General features: G+C 39.1%; 1 protein-coding gene and 1 long non-coding RNA gene across 6 annotated transcripts in view; one reads left to right on the top strand and one right to left on the bottom strand.

Annotated features, from left to right (window-relative positions):
• The window catches only part of LOC144209727 (uncharacterized), a 31931-nt gene that overhangs the window by 4251 nt on the left and 6892 nt on the right, over positions 1-20788 (bottom strand). For all 4 annotated transcript variants that reach the window (XR_013329216.1, XM_077736186.1, XM_077736189.1 and 1 more), the window contains one exon: positions 18736-18893. Coding sequence is in view for 3 of the 4 variants with exons in the window: in XM_077736186.1 (XP_077592312.1) it covers positions 18736-18893 (158 nt within the window). In the remaining variant the exon portion in view is untranslated. The remainder of the gene's footprint in view (positions 1-18735; positions 18894-20788) is intronic.
• Positions 3433-17718, top strand: LOC144209617 (uncharacterized). 2 transcript variants are annotated; one of them, XR_013329179.1, is made up of 5 exons: positions 3433-3617; positions 10966-11222; positions 13530-13629; positions 14578-14643; positions 14741-17718. It is a non-coding gene; the product is annotated as an uncharacterized LOC144209617 (long non-coding RNA). The 2 variants fall into 2 exon arrangements; XR_013329180.1 differs by lacking the exon at positions 10966-11222.

The raw sequence follows: 20788 nt of genomic DNA on the forward strand, positions 1-20788 counted from the left end.
CAATCAGAATGTGTTAGAAAGTTGTGAAAATATTAAAACAGGTCAATTGTTTCATTTAAGCAGCATTAATCTGAATTCTTAAAATAAAACTTAGTAATCATGTGAAATGCTGCAGTCATTTATGTGAGAACAGAACAAAATTTGATGCAAATTGTGTCATATATCCTTGGGGTTATCATACCAGTGAATAGAAACAGTGTCCACCTTCTATCTTTGGTTGCCTTGAGCTCTTCCTACGTTAAAATGGAACTGATGAACAAATACTCCCTTGCTACACTAAACTCATGCGCCCCCCCCCCCCCCCCGAAAAAAACTTCACTAGGCAAACACGAAAGTGTCACATGCACCTAGAGGATTTGAAGTTTGTTTGAGCATTGCAGTCACGCACAAAGAGATTTCAGCGGCAGATCTTAAAGGCTCTGGAAAATCAGCAGGACAGTTCAATAGTCATTGTTTCACTCAGGGTGGTGCATTCAGAGGCTGCATGTTGTTTTCCCTTCCATTAGTGCCAGAAATGCAGGCCTACTACATTATACGTTGTGGAGGAATGCTGGGTATTTTATTATTTTCTGCCAACCACTGTGGGAACCAGTAATCTCAGGGGTGGTATTTATTGAGGCCACGGTATATAAACAGAGACCCAAACTGCTGATTAGCAATCTGGGATGTAGTCATTGTACACATTCTGTGGGAGAAAAAGTGAGGTGGTAGGTCTGGGATTGAGGGGGTTACCATGACCATAAAGTTAATGTGGTTTGGTAAAAAAACAAAAACAAACAAAAACAGACAAAAAGAAAACCCAAAACAAACCACCTATCACCTAGTTGAAGATGGCCCACTCAAGCATTCCTTATAAATGACTCAAGCAAATACCGCTGGCTCATACTTTAAATGCTATGTGACTGGAACAATATTGTGCATACTGTTCTCATAGTTTATCGCTCCTATGACACAGGTGTTTGTTGTCTCACCTGGCCTTTGATTGCCAATAGAATTTACTGTTGCTAAATAAAGATTCAAGTTACTAAGAAACTAGTTTCGCCATGCCTTTTTTGGTTATACAATAGCAAAGAAGTTAATCAAGACAAAAAAGTCAGCTGGGATAGGCTCCAGCACCCCTGTGACTCTGAGGATAAGAAATGTTGAAATAAATGAATGAATACAATACAGTCATACAAATGTATGAATTTTGCCCTACTTCACTATGCCTGAACTTCCCTCTTCGCGTGACTGACTTGCTTGCATTCATGAGACTTTCATTGTACGTGATGTTCACAGTAAACAAGTTAATGTCAGCCTTGTTGCTATGTTTGTAGAATGGCTAATCCGTTATTAAATGTGACTACAAAATAGCATCGTGTGGTGTATATTTTTTTGGGTGTTTAACATCTGTTGAACAATCTGAAATGTTGTCTTTACTCCCTTGTTTTGACTTAGGATTGCCCAAGTTTTTTTTTCCACTGTAGTGTTAGTTTACAGTACAGTTAAAGTTGTGTTTTCTTTTTTTGTCTATCTGTCTTCAAAAGTCGAACGTATATACACATAAATTTCAAGCATGATCCTACTTGTAGTTGCCATGACTTACACTTTGTCTCCTGCTGTTGCCGTTGATATCTGTCTTAGTGCAGTAAGAGTAAAGTATGCTACTTTGCACATAGTCGGTCTGTGTTTGCACAACAGTGAACAATGTGACTCCAGCCCTTGCTTATCACACTTATCCCCACCCAAATCTATCATTTATTGCCACAGGTCTGTGTCACGGATCAGCGATCAGACTCATTTACTATACCGATGTCAGGATTGATGTGAATTACAAAGGCAATGTAAAAGGACGAGTCCTTTTTTCCCTCTTTAAAGCAGACAAAGCGGGACTTTTTTCCACTTCGTTGAGTTTGTAATGAATGACCATCTGTTTTAAAGTCAAACTTTAAGCAGCGAAAACACTCTGGGTAAGCCTTTTTTTTTTCCACTTTGCAGGAATACAAGTAATCCAAGCTAGGATATGTGGTCTGACGCGTAGTTAATCATAATTGCGTTATTGTCAGGCAAGCTGATCAACCCCTGCTAATGCTGTGTGTGAACTTTAGGAAACTGTGGTGTATAGGAAACACATCAGCTTTCTGCACCTTTTGCCAAGGTCGTGACTTTTAAAGGTTGACTCCAAACATGGGCTTTGTTGACTCAGCGGCTGTCTGTACATTAGGACACATTTAGTGGGCAACCTAACAGCCTGCTGTTGCCAAAGTAACAAATCCTATTCGCTATGACCTCACCGGCCACAGAAGGTTGTTGAACTTTGAACAGTTATGTCATTTATTTGATCTGTGTGTCATTGGTACTTCCTTTTGTAAGTTCCTCCCCCTTTTGTAGCCTTGCAACTCACCTGCCTCTTTCTTGACCAAAAGGAAATCCTACACCAAATCATTTTAGCTTCATCGACCATTATGTCACTTCCTTTTGTGAGCTTTCATTGTGAGTTCCTCATTGTGTAATCTGGACTATATTAACCCTATTCATTTCATGTATCTAGCCAATTTTCCTAAGGTTAATGGATCCCATATTCACTTAACCACTTTGTTTTAAATTCATCCATACAAGTATGAGTCAAACAATTCAAAAACATATTTTTCTGTTGTAAACAATAAATGAATACACAAAACACAATATCTAATGTTTGAATTAGTACAAGAAAAACACTACAATAGTGAATATGGCCTTTTACTTAAAACTATCTGGCTGTTTTAAGCTTTCTTAACAAATTGCCGTGAAGTTCCTTCCAAGAAAAAGACATGCCCCAGTTTGTACATGATCCTCATGGTGGTTGCAATAATCAGGTGATAATCATCCATGAAAGAAATGTCCTTTACCCATCCCCTCAGCAGATACCTTTGCCCTGCTGAGAATGACTCATTTTAAACTCATGACTACTTTGCTATGAAACATGTTGTTCCTAGTGCCACATTACTGGAAACAGGATGAGTTGTGTATTACAATATACCATCTCACTACCCGCAGGGAAAAATAAAGGTGCAGAGAAAATACTCTTGACATTTATACTTTATTATTTAATCAATGTTTAAACTAGAAAGTAAATGCAATATTTTCAAGTGAACCAATTTTTTTTCATAAGCATATATGATAGTATATTATAAGTATATACACACATCTATTTATCTAAATACATATATTTACATGAACACAAATTAAGAAAGAGCATCAAGCCTCAGGCCAATCCTCCATTGTTTTTTCTCTCACCTACCAAATATTTGTTTTGTTTTTTGGTGCATATACTTAATGAGAATCCCCCTATTGTTATCTTGAGGCTTCATGAGGGGACAGACACCATGAGGTCTGCTATACTGGTTTAGCAAGGTGACACAAAGAAGGACAGACAAGCTGGCAGACTGAAACAGACAGGTAAACACACAAGCAAACAGGGTCACGCAAAAGCCCCAGAGAGCAATGACACAAGCCACTGCCTCCAACCCACAACACACAAACTGAACAGGCAGGCAGCTTTCGAATGACTGAAGCGCACAGCGACCTGCTTGCCTGAATCAAGCGCACGGCTTCTAATGACAGGAGACACGGCTGGCATCCCTTGGGAACACTATGAGGTAAGTGCGCAGCACATGACGAAAACCGCTTCTTTCCCCAATTGGCGCCGGATCAGTAAATAACAAGAATGACAACACCAAGCCAAATAAACCATGACAGCGTGTGGGGTACTCGCACCAGCCCCTAATTGATCATTCTCCACTAGTGGCTTGCACCCGGTTCATACGTGCCGCTCTCACTTTTGCTCCGTGGCTATTCTTGGCGCAGGCAGGTGCGCGTCACGGCTGGATTTCTCTATTTGAGCTGTGCCACTAGCTGCAGACACTTATAGAATATATTCTCAAGTTTGCTTCCATGAGCCGAGATAGTTCTTTATTCTCAATCAGGAAACTAAACTTGCACAATTCTCAAAGTAGGTCTGACATCAACCCATGGTGGCCCATTGTGAGAATTCATTAGCAACCTTGGCACACTCCAACATTGCTATTTGAGACTTTCTGTACATAGGTGTGATATGTAGGTCGATGTGGAGCAGAGCAGGCAGGCCAACGTCACAGCTGGACGTCATGTCATACTTGCACTATCAGCCTCGGACAGACACCCTGAACACTCTCAATATTAAAGCATTCTTATCCCAACCCAACCGGCTTGCTGACCAGGGCATTTTGGCATCCCCCTCCTTTTACAGTACCCTAATCTGGGAATTTCACAATGTGTCTGGTCTTCCAAACCAAGGCTCAAATCCCATCCCTCCCTGTCCTTACGGGTTGACTGTATTAGTCCAGTTAGCACATGTGCCCACCCACAAAGCCGACAAGCAGAACTTCACACTCTCACACCCTGTACCCATTCAGCAACCGCAACCACACGCAACACTGAGTCACACAAGGATGCTAATAAGAGCTGCGGATTCCTCCTCTGCTTTCTCTATTTTTCTTTCTCTCAGAGACCATATGCAAGTAACCTTCAAACTAATAAACCTGTCATACGTAAGGTCTTTAACTTGCATTATGCCGTGATGCCATGACATTGGCAACGTTCCGGGGGAGTGTTTGCACAGCAGAGGTGGGAAAAAATCCACAGAGAAATCTATTTCCTCCAAAAGCCAAACAGAGACACAGGAATAACCGGACACATCCTGACATGCGATTAGTCTACAACTGCACTTTGGTGGAATTGCAATTAGCGTCTTCCATTTTTTTGTCACCACACCGTCGAGTGTGAGCTCCTCATGTTTCAGCTCAGGCTATCGCAAGGGCAGATACAAGAGATAGTCAAGGCCAGTGTCAGAACCTCTCAGCTGTATGCGGTAATTACTAGTGTCCTTGATATTTGATGTGAAATGGGGATGGTAACCTTTAGTGTTTGCCTGTTAGTCCACACCCCCCCCCCCCCTCACACTACCCCTGCCCTCGATTGCCCTACCTCCCTCCCCCTATTACTCCCTGGTCTCCTAGAGAATGGATGGAAAACAAGAGCCTCACTTTGGAGGGAAGTGCGAAGTGTGTTTGCGTTCCAGCTGGTGCCTCGGGACATGGTCAAACATCCACTGGTCCAATGGTGCGGTGTCATTACTTTGATGCAGAATTGAGCACAAGCTAGGAAATGCTGTCAAGGGAGGACAGGTGAAAGGGTAAAGGGCCCAAGGTGAACACTTTAGTCCTATTTACAGTATACTCTCCGTTTTATGATGACGTTTGCTGGATTTTAAGCAGTGCACAGGCGGGTATGCTGATTGATTGTTTACTGTAGGATCCATCCATCAATACTTATGCCGCTCATTCTGTTTAGGCTTGCAAAGGAGCTTGAGACTATGACAACTACCAGGGGGAAAGGCCAAATGCACTTTGGATTGGTCAGCATTGGACCAATCGAAAAACCCGCATCACTGCGCAGGAGAGGACAAATTTTAATTTCACGCAGATAACCAGTTGTTAATGTCATTCATGAGCGGTCGGTATTGCGGTTAAATGTCAAATCCATTTTGTGTAGGGGGACTGGCAGTGACTGTTGGTCCCCCTGCTCAAAACAGATTGGACATTCATTCCCCTAGATGGAAGTGTTAATGTTGTAGAAAGGATGAGCTATTTTGAATGGGTAGAAAGAAAACATAACCAGACATATTCAGCAAATTAAACTTGTCAAGACTCAAGTTTAGTAACATGCATTTAAATACTGGACTTGTGATGACTTGCTCTTCTAACAACTTCTCCTGGAGAGTTCGAAGATTCCAATAATGCCTGTGGCTACTAATTAGACTAACTATGCCATCAGTCTCTGATGAGCTATTTTAATTGGCAGAGCAACAATTGAAGTAAACCTCGCAGCCATTAGTGGAAACTCAACATAGGCTGAGGAGACGCCAGTCTTTATGAATGTGTATTGATTGTTGCATGTTTAAATTCTCTGCTGGACTGTAAATGGTGAAATTCCGATCCTCTCTTTGGTTTATTTAACGACATCCACGCTACAGTATAGGTATTATAGTAGTACAGCTTTATAGGGCTCTTGCCAACACATTCTTAGCAAATGTGTTCTGTTGCAACATGCCAGGTGTTTTGACAGTCAGCCTGCGTTAAACATCTCCCTGGGAACCTACATGAAGTATCTTTGGAGGCCCACCCCAGCAACTAGTAGCTATGGCTTATATATAACACTGCCTCATATTCATCAGGCTATACATATCAATGTTTACTTTAGTCTCTTACTACTTTTCTGGGAGTTTCTTTTGCATGGAAAACTGCAATGGAACATAGGTGGGCACCTGCATATTTGAAATGTCTGGCAGGCTGTATCATCACTGATCCCGGCAAACACACATACTGATTCCCGTGCACTTGCTCAACAAAAGCAACCAACCAAACCAAATGTGACAGTAAGAAAATATTGAAAGGGGTACATTACTTAAGTTTCAGTTTGGACTTGTCAGAGGTAAAAGAAAAAAACATAAGACACAATCTGAGGGTTCTGTTTGAACATGTTTGAAAATAAGTAGCTACTTTTACAAAGATGGGGAGTCTTGAGTATCTTGCTGTTTATTAATGTTTGGCTCATTCCACTGAGAGGAAATATAGATGTTGCATCAATAAAAATATCACAACTGCTCTGTAATAGGCTATAATATTGCAATTACAACTGGTTAGGGAATTTGGCAGTAAAACAGTAATGGCTTTCCATTACAGCCACAGCAATAAAGACGTTTGGAGTCACATTATCTACACTTATTGATATTTTTTGTCATTACTTTTCCCAGCTAATTTCAAGTCAGCCATTCTATACGAGTCTTATTGATTCGCTAAAAAAAACCCAACCAAGGAGCGGGTGGAAAGATATGAAGGTGAAAGCAGAAGCGAATGTTGCAATACGACTGAGGTCAGCACCATTGTCTGGTTGTGATCGCCATCTTCATCCATTGTCCATCCATGGATGCCGGGTCTGAATAGGGCTTTTCTTTTTCCTTGATACACTTTTGACCCATACCTATCTTCTCCTTGGGTAAACATGATGACCTTGTCTTCCAATGAAGTGACCAGATGAGCTCTATTAGACCATTTTCTGTTATTTTTAAATATTAACAAGTTTAACAAATAGCCACTGAGAAATAGTAAATCTTATCCTTGCAACATTTATTTAAGTTCGGTAGATAGTTCTTTTAGGAACATTTAAAAGCACATCTGCAAATTCAAATAGCCTCTTTAAACATTTACTTGAAAAAAAAGGGTTAAAATTTGAAAAAGTAAAGACCCTGTTCTTCACATTCAGTACAATATATGTAAACAACAGATTGTCTTGAGAAACCATGTCAACTTTTCCGAGGATGCGAGAACTTAACCTAGAATTCAATCTTGTTCCCTCTTTCCTTGTTAGCATCTTCCCCAGTCCGCTTTTGTCAAAAAACTGCTCAGGACTGGCTGCGAATGATCCATGATCTCATAGAAGCTCGTTGTTGATGGTTGCTGCGGGCACCTCCATGCATTTTTGTCACATACGCTCATTTCTAACTTTTCATCGGAGGTCATTAGCATCAGGTTGTGTCTGTTATACCCGTAGCCTTACGAAGGTTAGGAAACAGGTGATTGCCACCTGCCACTTCATTCAACTGCATTTTAATCTACGCCGTCTGGAAGAATCTTGTTTCGCAAATGACTTCAAGTGAAGAGAGTGGCGGCGCATACGGAAAGGAGACGAGATTTTAGCAGCTGATACCTCATAACAAATCACCTGGATATGAACTATCCGCTTTATAATGGGAATCCATATTCATCTTCTCTTCCAAAAGCTCTCCTGTGAGGATGCAGATGTGTGGCTGCTTTTATATCTTTCCCTTATCAACTTTTCCATCCGTGTCCCCTAATCAAACCCCCCACACACATCTTTTAGGCCCTCTACCATCCCCAGACCCATATTGAATTTCCACAGCTACACCATTGGTTTTATGGACCATCTTTGGGATTATTAATGACACAGCACAGAGCTCTACATATGAATATGGAGATCAGCCACATTGTGCATACGCTCCCCAATAAAACAGGATTGATGTAAATCTCAAATGTCTTGTGATTGATGGCGCCACCCTACTGCTCCACCAGCTTTTCTTAATAATGTGCCTTTCGCACTGCCATTATCTGTATATTTCCGATCCAAGACCACACGTAAGCAGCTATGAATGATAACTGTCCTGCACACAAACCTCCCCAACTACTTTAATACGGTGAGCTGCAATGATAAACGGGTCAACTTCATGCTACAAGGGATCATATTGGAGACCTAACAGGTTTAGTTCTAGTGCTCCATTACAATGTAGGAAATGTGCATTTTATTTAGGCATCTCAAAGGGCACCTTCATGCTTGTTGCTATTTCAGGGGTGTTTTGCAATACTCGTGTGATGCATGGACAAGATATGTAGGATGAATTATTACAGTCAAGCCATTGTATTTATTAAACCACCCACAGAAGTTTAGAGGTGTCATTTTAACTGCAGACTCGTCATCTGATACCAATGCTTAGGGGGGAAAAAAGAATGGATAGTCTTATTCTTACACAATTAGTAGTTTATGTTTGGTGAAAAACAACCTTCCAATTTCGAGTAGTTTATGTTAATATATATATACTGTTTTGTAACATACATTTAACCGGACATTGCTGTCAGCCAAATCCCATTTGACCAGATTGATTAATTGATTGTTCAGATTGAGAAGCACCTTGTCTATATCGGATATGAAACTACCTACCATATGTGCTTTTAATCTGTCTCGCAAAAATCAGAATGATGTGGTTTGTTGCTGATCAAACTACAAATGAGCAATCCAATTTGATTCTGCATTGGTTAGAAATCAGATTTTGCAGCCAGTCAGAACAAGGCCTTAGAGAATGTGGCTTGAATTCAGTGAGCCAATTTTATTTAAGTTAGTATTTCAGTCACATTTAATTTGCATTCTAGCAACACGCCACACTTGTAGTTATTTTGATTTACTGCATTTTAATATTTTTGGTGGGTTGAAGTCAGAGTTGTTCGATACGGTGCGCTGTCTGATGCAGTGACTTTTAAAAGTAAGGCGAGGTTGTTTTCATTTATTAGAACGCATATTAGATATACTGTGTTTCTTCAACTGTTAAATTACAAGTCTACCTTTGGAAGAGACAGTTGAGATAAAGTATGAAAAAAGCTCTAATCCTCCTTATTTGTTGTTAGCTCTTTCCAATTGCTCAATGCAGCTTTGAACAAGTAACGCAATAATAGCTTCTGAAAGTTGGCTGAGCAACAAAAACTGTGACAAACCTTTTATGTACAACGGAGAGGAAAAATGTCTTAAACGGGGAGTTGCATTCACATTTAACTTTATGAGTTTTTAATTATGTGATATGGTCATTCCCTGGCCTCACTGACCTTTCAAATCATTACATTACAAGCCAAGGTAGTTAAACTGTACTCAATTTTGGAAACATCATTATAACCATTTCCTTTTCATTCAAAATTTGATTTACCAATCCTTTTCCAATTTTCAAAACATGACTGTGTATTTATAGAATAAGGACACCACCATAGAAACTAGTGTGATTGTCTCTTGTGGAAGAGTCGCGGATACATCATGGCCTTGGAACAGATGTAATCTGTCAGTGCAATGACAAATACACTAGCAACTCATAATATGAGGCGGAGAGCAGCAGCAGTGGTAACTGAGTCTAAATGGGAAATATTCAATTTTTTTTCCAACTAATAGGCTCTAAATTACATGTTTACAAATGGACATAACTTCATTTTATAATAAAAAAAAAGCTTTCATTTGCATTGACAAATGATCAAAAGGTTAAATGGATTTTCTCTGTATCTGATATATTAGTATCACACTTATGCAATTTCCTTTCAAGACCATTCAGGCCAAGTCCATAGTAGGCTACATAAATGCTTGAATCTCTAATATAAATACACATAAACAAATATATTTGGTGGGGTAGCTATCTATCAAATTTGCTAAACTCTGATTCCTTTTGCTTGTTTTGCCCAAATTCTCTACTTCCAAAACATTTTAATCAAGGAAATTAATCAGAGAGAGCAGTTCTTGTTGATCCACCTTTTGCACGTGAGGACGCAATTAAAATTGAAATTTACACAGAAAAATGTGTAATAGCATTTCTGTTTTACTGGAGAATTTCTTAATATCCAAGTCAGCTCTGCTTCAGCTTGCCAATAATAAATTTTCGTTTTTGTAACACACAAAAAAAAGGCAAGCTCCTTTGGTTACATGATTACATCCATCTAACTAATAATAGTCACATACAATATATTAACATCATTACATCCAATCTAAGACTACCATTGAATGATCACTGCCACATTCCCTGTTAAAATAGATTAGAATTTCAGCCTGGTCTTCTGTATATTTTCATTTAGTCTATATTTTACAGTATGATAATTACTTGTGGAATTTTTATGCCCCTTGAAGATTGGGATATCGTAACTCCTATCACAAAGATTGGTCCCTCATTACATTGGCATGAAATGTACTTTACAGCCCTGCAGCATTAAACAAAATGATATAATACTGGCATGGTTAAAAAGTATAAGACAATCAAATACATCTAAAACCTTCCCAGGCTTAACCCCCGATACGACATCCGTTAGTGTGTCTTACAATGATTTTTATCTGCTATCATTGTTCATATTCATAGAGGTAATATCGGAGTTGAAGTGCTCTCTGGAAGGTTCCGACATGCACAGCTAATGAATATCATCTGCTCATGCTTGTTGAGCCCTGTGCAGGAATCAGCTGATAGTCATGTTTGTCCAGGGTTGTGGAACAGCTTGGGGTAAACAAGTGGAAACAGAGCACTCACACATGAGACTAGCCTTTTACTAAATGACATGAAACCACCCTTCTTTTTGATTTTCACTCCTATTTTCGCAGTTTCATCCAACATTGATGCTGCATCATCTCATCAACGATTTCAAGGGGGGTGTTGACTGCAGATAAATGGCAGCTCTACAGTACACCGGCAAATCCTATCACTCGGGGTGAAAGTCAACTGTGTTTTTATTTGGAGGCAGCAATTTCATCTTGCAGTCTTCACATCCGTCTCAGAAATCCAATAAAGATGACTGACTACGTTTTATCACTGCAGGATTTATCTTTAGAAAGATTTGCATGGCAACCCTGATAACATGGTAAGAAAAAAATATATATATATAAGTGTATATATATATATATAATTTCGCTTTGACGTACATACTCAGAGGAGCTATTAAAACATCTAATGGTGCATTTACTGCTATATAACACAATTAGGCATCTGATTTGTAGTTCCACTGGTACTGCTTCATATAATTTGCCGATTTATCACATAGTTGGAATTTAAGAGCACATTTCCAAAACTTCTCTTTGCCGATTTTATTATCTGATCCAACCAACGCACTGACAGTGGCTCTTTGCCCCCTTGACTCAGTAAGAGCCTGTTTCACCTTTGACCTTTGTCATTATCCACCAACACCATTGTGGGTAGACAATCAAGGGATCAAGGCCAGGCAGGAGAAATCCTGTCCCTAGACATAAAAAAGGATGCGCAGGGCGAACTCTCCCCCACTCATTGCCAGGAATTCAATTTCACTCAGCTAACATCTGCCACAGATAAGTGAAACATAAACAATGTCACTCACAGAGAGCAAGCCAGTGAGAGAGAAGAGAGAAAGCTCCATTTCTTTTCCCTTAGAGAGCTCTATCGGGACTGAAAAAATTCTTAAATGCACGGTAACCTGCGTTGAATTAATAACTTTTAACACATTTCTGAAAGTCCTTGCAAAGGAATGAGGAAAGAATTTCCCAGACAAAGAAGACCATTGTCACAAGATAGAAAATAGGCATACAATGGAATTCAATTCACCCAACTGTACCATTGATAACAATGTTTTCGGGGCTAATTGTTAGGCTTGATTCCGGTCTTGGTGCTCTTATTGCTTGAGAATGTGTAGCACCGAGTATCTGTGCTGGTTGAGATGCCACAGGCAGCAAACCTGTCTCAAGTCTTAGTCCAGTAGGAACACTATTACCTACTCTTGTTTAGATTAAGCCAGTGAGAAACTGCGGTGCTAACCTGTGCAGATATACAAAAGAATTCTTGCTATAAACATACCTTTAAAGGCTGAGGAGGCAAACACACTGTATATCTACAGTAGCTATTCAACATTTGTCTTGCTCATTACTTTGCACAATGTCCGATTTTTTTTTAATGAGAATGCATTTCCGTTCATCCAGAATTATACATTTATATTAATATACATTAGTGGTTAGGCCACTTTATGTTCACCCTAAAAGGTATTTGATGGTATATTTGTGTGGTATTTCCTCCCAAACTCATTAAAATATCCCCTTCTGGATTTTGCTTTGTGCGAAATGTATTGATGCATTTCAGTAAGAACTAATGGGTCTAGCCCTGCTCTTAATTAATTTATTGATTGAGAGTCTCCAAAGTCTTACATATTTACCTACACCCTTAACGAACCTAGTATATGTAGTGGTCAGTATAATTTGAAGATAAACTACTTTAATTCTTGTTAGGTCACTGCTTTACCTTCGATCATCAGCCAGTAATATCGGTCATGTGAAAAATCAAAACAAACCAAAAAATAAAAACACAAACTTCCCCAATTTATGCTATTCTTTTTACCAGAGTTTTATAATTTTTGCAAGTAATCCAATCTGTGATCAATCAAGGGAAGCCTGGCTACTTCAACTCAATAAGATCATGAACGTACTCTACCTATGTGCAGCTTCAGCCATGCCCAGCCTTTAGATTTATCGCTTTATTAAAATACATAAGGAAGATCTAATGCAATAACCTTATGCTGATGGAATAATACCATTTGCTCTTTACTGCCTTAAAGAAAAATGCATCACTAACTATACGCTTGAGAGAAAAGAACAAAGCTTAAATGGCAAAGAGTCAGTATTCATGAATATTTGGGTTATTTGGTGAGCAGACCTCACTACATTAGCATACCAGGAGGTAAATGACAAATAAATGCAGCGCTCATCATCGTTTCTATTTCTGCTTGACAATGTGGCTCTGCATGAATGAATATTGATGCACAGCAGCCCCACTACAACATATTTTAGCACGGTTCCTTTTTGGGGATAAAAGTGTTAGGAGAGAACGGTGTCGATAGGGATAAAGTTTAAAAAAAGAAAAGGAGCAGCAGACTGGTAAGTAGCTCACATTGTTAGCACTGGAAGCGCTTCCTGCTGCTAGTCAATAAACAGGATGCTCGCTTGCTGTGTCATCCCAGACGTTTGAAGACAGCTGCCATATGGCAAAGAGAAACAGCTTGGTGTCTAGATTTTGAAAACTACAACTATTTCTGGGATTCATATTCATCTTCCCTTTTTGAAGGGTTGGGGATGAGGATGGATGAAAGCAGACACTCTCTACCTCTTCAATAATCCTCTCCTGTCCCTACTGCAATTCCCTCTACTTGTAGGTACCTTTACATCTGTTTTTCGTTACAACCGAAAGTGGATAAGACTTCAGCACAGATGTTTGAAAAAAAAAAAAAACCTGGATGAAGTTTGAGTAATAATGTAAGTATAAATGAAAACCATTTCCATACACACACTCACATTTTGCAGTCTTCATTTCACCTAATAAACGTCTCTTCGGTTGTAAGAGTGAGCCAGAAATAAAGTGGAGAACACTCCGACACTACAGATGGACCTAATAGTCAAAGCAGGCTCCTTTTAACTTGAAAATACTACAGTATGCGTTAAAACCTGCCAAAAAAACCCTCGTGTGTACGATGCAGACGACGTTATGCAAAATTGGTTCAAATAGCCAGAGCATGAAAGGCAGTCAATTGTTTTCCCTTTTGAAAAAAAATGAAAACAAAAACAAATGATAATTTTAAACAAAATTCTATTTATAAATTCATAAATATGCCTCCTCAATCCCAGTTCATTAATAAAATCCAGACTTTATGAATATGTAAATAGTGAGTACCTCTAAAGACGTCTTTGGTACTCTGGAGGTTCCAAGTTGGGTTTACGTCATTTCCATACACAGAGTTGCTTTTTGCTTGTATTTTCACAAATAAAAATAATCGTTTAAACTTTTCTTCACACACCTTTCCACTTTGAATCGGCAATAATAAATGAATGTTCAAAGCACACTAGGGAACAAAGCAACTACTTCTTGATAACTGCAGAAGTGCCTTTACCGAAGGCACCAGACTCCCCATCAAGTTTACCTCAGGTGTGTTTTACTCTCGACCATTCCCATGTGGTCTGCTTTTTAGATTAAAACAATAACAACAACAACATACTAGAAAACAGAGTGATTTTCCCATTGACAATTAATGCGTATAAGTACTAATACACAAAGCAACCAAGTGTTGAAATAAACATTGTCTGATGTTCCGCGTCTGTAAAAGTGCAAAAGGAAGTTTGTCACTAGAGTACGTGAACTCAAAACAGTCATCCTTGAACTATGTTATTGTGTTTGCGCGCGTTATGTCATTAATGAATCCCTCACAGTTCCTAAAGTTCCCTTGACTCACTCTACTCAACCCCAACCTGAACTGATCGCGCCCAACACAGCCGGTGGGTAACCCCACTTGCTCAACCTCCCCCTGGGAAGCAACTCACATCCTTCCTCTTCAGTTCGTGATCTTTACTATTCTCCCTGTATCTTTTGCAGTTCTCCACTTCCGTCCAGAGTGAGAGGATCACCATCTGCTTGTCCAAATCCCTCACCAATGAACCCATTCCCCCACATCCCTCCTGTCTCATCTCCCAGCCTCCTTCCGCTTACACATCAGCAGGAAGCATCACCTGCTGCTTTACCTCACTTCCTGCTGTCAGAATTGCTGTTGTTGTTGTTGTTTTTTTTCCACGAGGGATTTTGTATAAATGTATTGCAAAAAGTAATACAAGAAAACATTTTGAACATGGAGTCGTTTCCCACAGTTAAAGCCATATTTTACATGTGGACACTTAATTCTCTTGCAGACAACCTTGGCCATCCCTTTCTCCCTGACCCAGACCACCCTGCAACCAAGACCCTGGGATAAATCAAACCACCTTTGTGGATATCTGATCAGATTATACAAAATGTCCTTTTGTAGAGGGGTCTGTCATCTTTACAGCAGCATAAAACCGACATTGTGCCAGCTTGACCTTATACTTGGGCCCAAAAGAAAAACCATAAAAGATGTTCGACTACATTAACTTCCATTGCTGCATTCTTCTGTCACAAACCATTTCCCTCCGATTCTTGCCATTACACAGCTTAGGAAATATTCTTATTTTTTTTTCTTCTTTTGCAGCAGCAGCTCTATTGAGTTAAGTACCTCAAAACAGGATGTTTCGCCGTTCAATTACCGCTCACGAGAAATGATGGAGAAACAAACAGATACTGAAGTCACAAGGAGAAGTCATTTCAGTTTCTATCTGGGTGAATGTCCATTATTTTGCCTACTCTGGTTAATTTTTGTTCAATCTGCTTCCTGTACTGTTAAAGGGCCTAGATCTGACTCACTTTGGGCACTCATTCAGTTATTTTTGCTGTTATTTTAAAGCAGCAGCAATCTATTCGAAAAGTTAATATGGGAAACATTTAATTAACATTTTCTGTCAAATTACAGTTCCTGCGGAAAGAGAGTGTTCTTGCAACTATATACCCAGTTTCTCTCATATTCATATTTACATTGAAGTAGTCATAAAAAGCTGGCCATCACCAATGGACTATATGACTTTGAAATCGATTTCCTTCTTCTGATTTACATGGTAGTGTGAAGCTGCTAATAGTACATCGCTGAGCTTGAGGCGAAACAAATTGATCCTATACAATGTTTTCACTGGGCCTGGATGGAGAGTATTGATATAGTGAATATGGATTTGCTCTGTTATACTTTGCAAAGATTTGGACATTGTTGAAATTGAACACGTATTGGCTCACAGACGACAGCGTGCATGAAAAACATTATTGCTCGCTCTGCTATGTTGAAGGCGGCGCCTTTTAGGTACGACAAGCGCTTAGTAATGCAAATGCAATCATAACTAAATAAGCCAATATTGGTTATTCATGATTAATGAGCTCCAAGACTGATTGATCTGTCTGGGACGGTCATGACTGACAAAATGTTTCATTATGAGAATCAATATAATTGTCTAGGTTGACAGCAAATTTTCGAATGCATAAAGAGCTAATCTAACGTTTGATCTACAGTCTATGATGAGGCTTATTAGGAAACAAAGGTTCAAAGATCAAGGAAGTGCAGTGAAGCTATCGATGATATCAAAGCTGTGTTGCCAAGAAACCAAACAGTTAGGCGATAACAGGAAATGTTGTCATTGCCTCTTTCTTTGATGTGCAACATGCATACATGTTTCAAAGATGCACATTTTTGGACACAATAAAAGCCTCTGTTGATGTTAAGTATTATGCACTCTATATGTGTCACAATTGTCAGATGTCAGGGACACAAAGGCAGACTCTGAATCACAGATGCGTTAAATCCAGACAAAAACAAAAGGGTTTCAGTACACAGGAGATTGAAACAAGGCACAAAATTGGCAGACAAAACACTCAAGAGCAAATAACAACTAAAAGGCAGGTCAAAAAGGAGAAAAAAAAACAATGCACAGAGCAGTAACAAGACCGTCTTGGTCAGAGGCCTGGGAGTGAGTGGCTTAACTACACTAGCGAAAGACCCAATAGTCATCTGTTTTGGCAATAAATCTAGATATGTGTCACATAAGAGAAGAAAAAAAAACACCTGTAGTGTGAATGTAGCTTTTAAATACATTCTCCCATGTTTATATTGCTTAGTCTTTGTGGTTACAGGGAGCTGGGGCTCAGTTCCGACGGAAGCTGGACAACATCCTGGACTGGTTGCCAATTGTAGGGCACCTAGGGACATGCAGCCATTCACAGTCCCATTCATAAAGTTACTGAGTGGGAACTGAGCTCAGGCTGTGCCACAGAAATCAGGCAAATGTTTGCAAAAGTCAAACATAATTCAACCTCAGTCAACTGGTCAACAAATCAATGTCTGGGGAAGCAGATTTGTATTAGCGACACTAAGAAAACCAAAAACTCCATTATCCAATTATTCTTTATTGGTACATTAGCAGACTTGCACTGCCACTGTTTCCTGTGTCCATTGGAAAGCTTTCTAATATGTAGCCTCTGTACATGCGCCACATCTGCACTACTTTCATTTGAAGCTGTGTGCAGGCCACTGGAGCGGGTTGATAGTTGCCAGGTCTGAGCCAGAAGGGTTCATCTGTTAGAGATAAGACTGAACCATACCAGAGCAGCCTCAGGCACTCTTTCTGACATCGTGTAATTCTTTCTACATGGAGCTGTATGGAATGTACCATCTCATACATGTCTTCTTTTCTTTAGCAGCTTTGTATTTTCAATTTAGCTACCCACAATATCACAATATTTTTGAATTTATACCGTTTTTAGTTTTCATAGGTTCAGATTCAAAACTAATATTGTCTCTAAATGAATATTTAACAATGCTTCAAGCCAAAGCAATGCTGATGTAACAATGAGTATTGTTCCTGAATACCTCAGGCTCTGAAGTCCTCACATTCCACGCCTGTCACACTGTCTCCCACGTCAATATCTTCATAACTTATCAGTGGTACTTGTCAAAGATTTAAACGAAGACTTTCAAATAATTTGTAGCAAATCTACCATGGTGTGGAGGGGGGGGGGGGGGGGTTGTTCTCGTTACAGCAGACACTCTAAACTATGCCTTCCCTGCAAACATGGCTGGAATTTAGCTGCAGGGTAGATGGGTATCATTTTGACATAAAAAGTGGAATGTGGTATTTTTTTTTTTTGTTCGAGAGAGTATATGTGTTGAAGGGAGGCCAAAGCGGGCCAGTGCTGCCAAACTACCCCTTGCTGCAGCTTAGAAGCTTACTGTATGTGATGTAAATGTGCGGGGAGCTGATGAAAATATGTAGCTGTACAGGGAAACCACATAGTGCGGTCTGCTCAGCCGGTCTCATAAAGGGCAAAACATTAAGCATTTCCGGCCGACTGTTCAGGTGAAGTAGCTGATCCTATTGTCAATATGTTACAAGGTTTGTCTAAAATTAATCTTTCAAAAAAATGCATTGGGTTTTGTGACAAATACAACAACTAGTTCAGTACTTTTCATGGTTGGAACAACAACACAATCCCTAAGCTTCTTTTAGGCAAATTTATCCTGATTTAATTTATCCTTACCCTACGTGCTCACGTGCTACATTTATAAATAAAAATGTTAAATATTGTTTTGCTGTTATTTCAAATTATTTTATTGTTAGCATCAAATACAATTTCAAGGTATAGCCTTGGGCTCTGAACAATGTAGGATTATTATATTCAGAGGTGCTTTGCAGGTCAAAAAGATTTGAAGAGAATCCTCCATGTTACATGCAAATGTTGTAATCCTTAAAATAGTCCTCAAGATGACAAATTACTGCCTTATGAATGCAAATATCTTTATTTTAGTGCTCCTTGACCTGATTGCGCCCTCTGACACATTTCTACTGATTAAAGCACTAACGTTCCTTCTAGAAATCCCTTAAAGTGTTTTCTCCTTTTAAGTACCATTTGCAGAAAATAATAGCAGTTATTTAGAAAACAAATATAAAGGAAACTGCCTGATGGTGTAGTGGTTCACATACCTGACATTGGCGTGGCCTGGCGCAAACTCAATTCTCCTTCTTGGTGGTCATATGATTGTGAGTGTGAATGGTCATTTGTCTCTCTGTGTGGCTTATGGCTGATTAGCGACCAATCTCGGGTGTAGTCTGAAGTCAGCTGGGGTAGGCGCCACCAAAACCTAAAATGTGCGATATGGAAGATGAATTAATTAATAAAAAGTATAAGATATAGTTTCTCATCTTAAATTGTTGTGAATCTTAAATCCAGATTTGAAATGTACTAACTATATTTATATTAATCATCAAATAATTTGTGGTGGTAGGGAGAAATACAAACGATCAAAATAACTAACATAAAGAAAGAAAAAAATTAACACCACAAACAGAATGTGTGACAATGGGTATTATAGAAAAATAATATTAAATCAATAAAACCATATTAATAATAACAAATACTACTATTGAAGGAATGTTTGTCTTGCAAAATAGATCCTATAAAGAAAATACATCAGTTCTGCCAAGATTTTGAGGTCCACATTCATCTAGGGAAAGCAGGTTTTCAGATTTGAGCTTATAAATGAAGTTTCTGACACATTTCCCTCCCTGTGGCAGTTCCAGTAAAAGTAGTGGACAGGATTACCTTACCTTTATTTGAGCCACCCTACAAAACTTGTCCTAAATCCTGCCAGAATTGGTTTGAGAACAGTGATTACTTTCAAAGCACTTCACTGCATGCTCCCAGTTTCATGCATTTTATGTTTTGATCATCTCACTTAGCAGCAGAAGAGGAGTTTGACAGGAATAAGCAAAAACAACTTTCCTCGATAGAAAATGAGACAGTACTCTTTGACTGACAAGCGGTTTTAGGAATGCAGTTATCTCAGTTAAAAATATTTGCACTAACATGAATCAAATCATTTTAAAAAGTTGAGAATAACATTGTGATCATTTTCTCTTCACTGTTCACTCTAAGCCTCATATTAAGGGAAATTCCATATTTACTGGTTCACATTAGGCTTCTTTTACATCCCAATGGGATAAAATGACTTTCCATTAGCTCGGCTCAGGATGGCCACAGAGGATTTTCATCTCCAAAGACGTGCATTACCTAAACATTGTATAAGCATCCTGCATTATTCATTTAGCTTATTAGAGGAGGTGGACTTTGGGTTATTGCGAATTAGTGGAACAAATATTATCCCCTAACATTAGCATTGGAACGGGTAAACTTCCCAATGAATGACTTGCATGGTGGGATTTCATAGAGGTACCATGAAGACTCATTCCTAATAAAAAAAACAATAGTGTTTGATTAAAATTGTATGACTTCCATCGAGATGAAGCTGGTGAACTACATCTGTGTTAACATTGGAAAAAGCACAATTAACCTTACAATTATAGGTCACCGCACAGTGGAAAAAAAAGAAAAGGAAAAAGGACCACATAATATATTATCATGAGGTGTGATTACTGGGACTTTTGTATGCATGTCTGCACATATGTTTGCCTCTTTATAGCTTCTTTAGGCATCAATTAATTTTGGATGAAAATCAATGATCCTCAAGGACCAAATTGTCTCGTTATTGCCTGAGGTTTTGTTTTCCTGAGATTGGAGACTAATGAGGCAGCGCGCCCACAGTTCAATGCCATCCTGGAAACCACCCTCCCCCAACAAGTCCGACGGTCTTAAACTCCACATGCCCCGATGCAGATGTCTTCTACACAGGATACTTTTAGCCATAGGCTGACATTCTAGCCTTTAGTCACTTTTTCATTTATTATGAAATAGAAGTATGGGAATTATTTAAAACCTGGGTACGAGAAGGGGCGACTAGCAGAAGGTGATGCAAATTGATGTCAGTAATACCCCAACATTTCCAAAATGGCAATGCTTGTGCTTGAAATAGCCAAGCCAAGAAGCAATAATGAATGTAATTCCATGGAAAATGTTTCAAGGATGAACAGTCTCTCCTGTATGAAAATGAATGAATTTTTTCCAGAGTAAAACGACACGGTTTATCTGAAGCACTCATTTCTTTTTCAATTATCCTCATCTTTACGACATGGTGCCTTG

Source organism: Stigmatopora nigra, chromosome 16 (assembly GCF_051989575.1).
Source record: "Stigmatopora nigra isolate UIUO_SnigA chromosome 16, RoL_Snig_1.1, whole genome shotgun sequence".
Taxonomy (NCBI): domain Eukaryota; kingdom Metazoa; phylum Chordata; class Actinopteri; order Syngnathiformes; family Syngnathidae; genus Stigmatopora; species Stigmatopora nigra.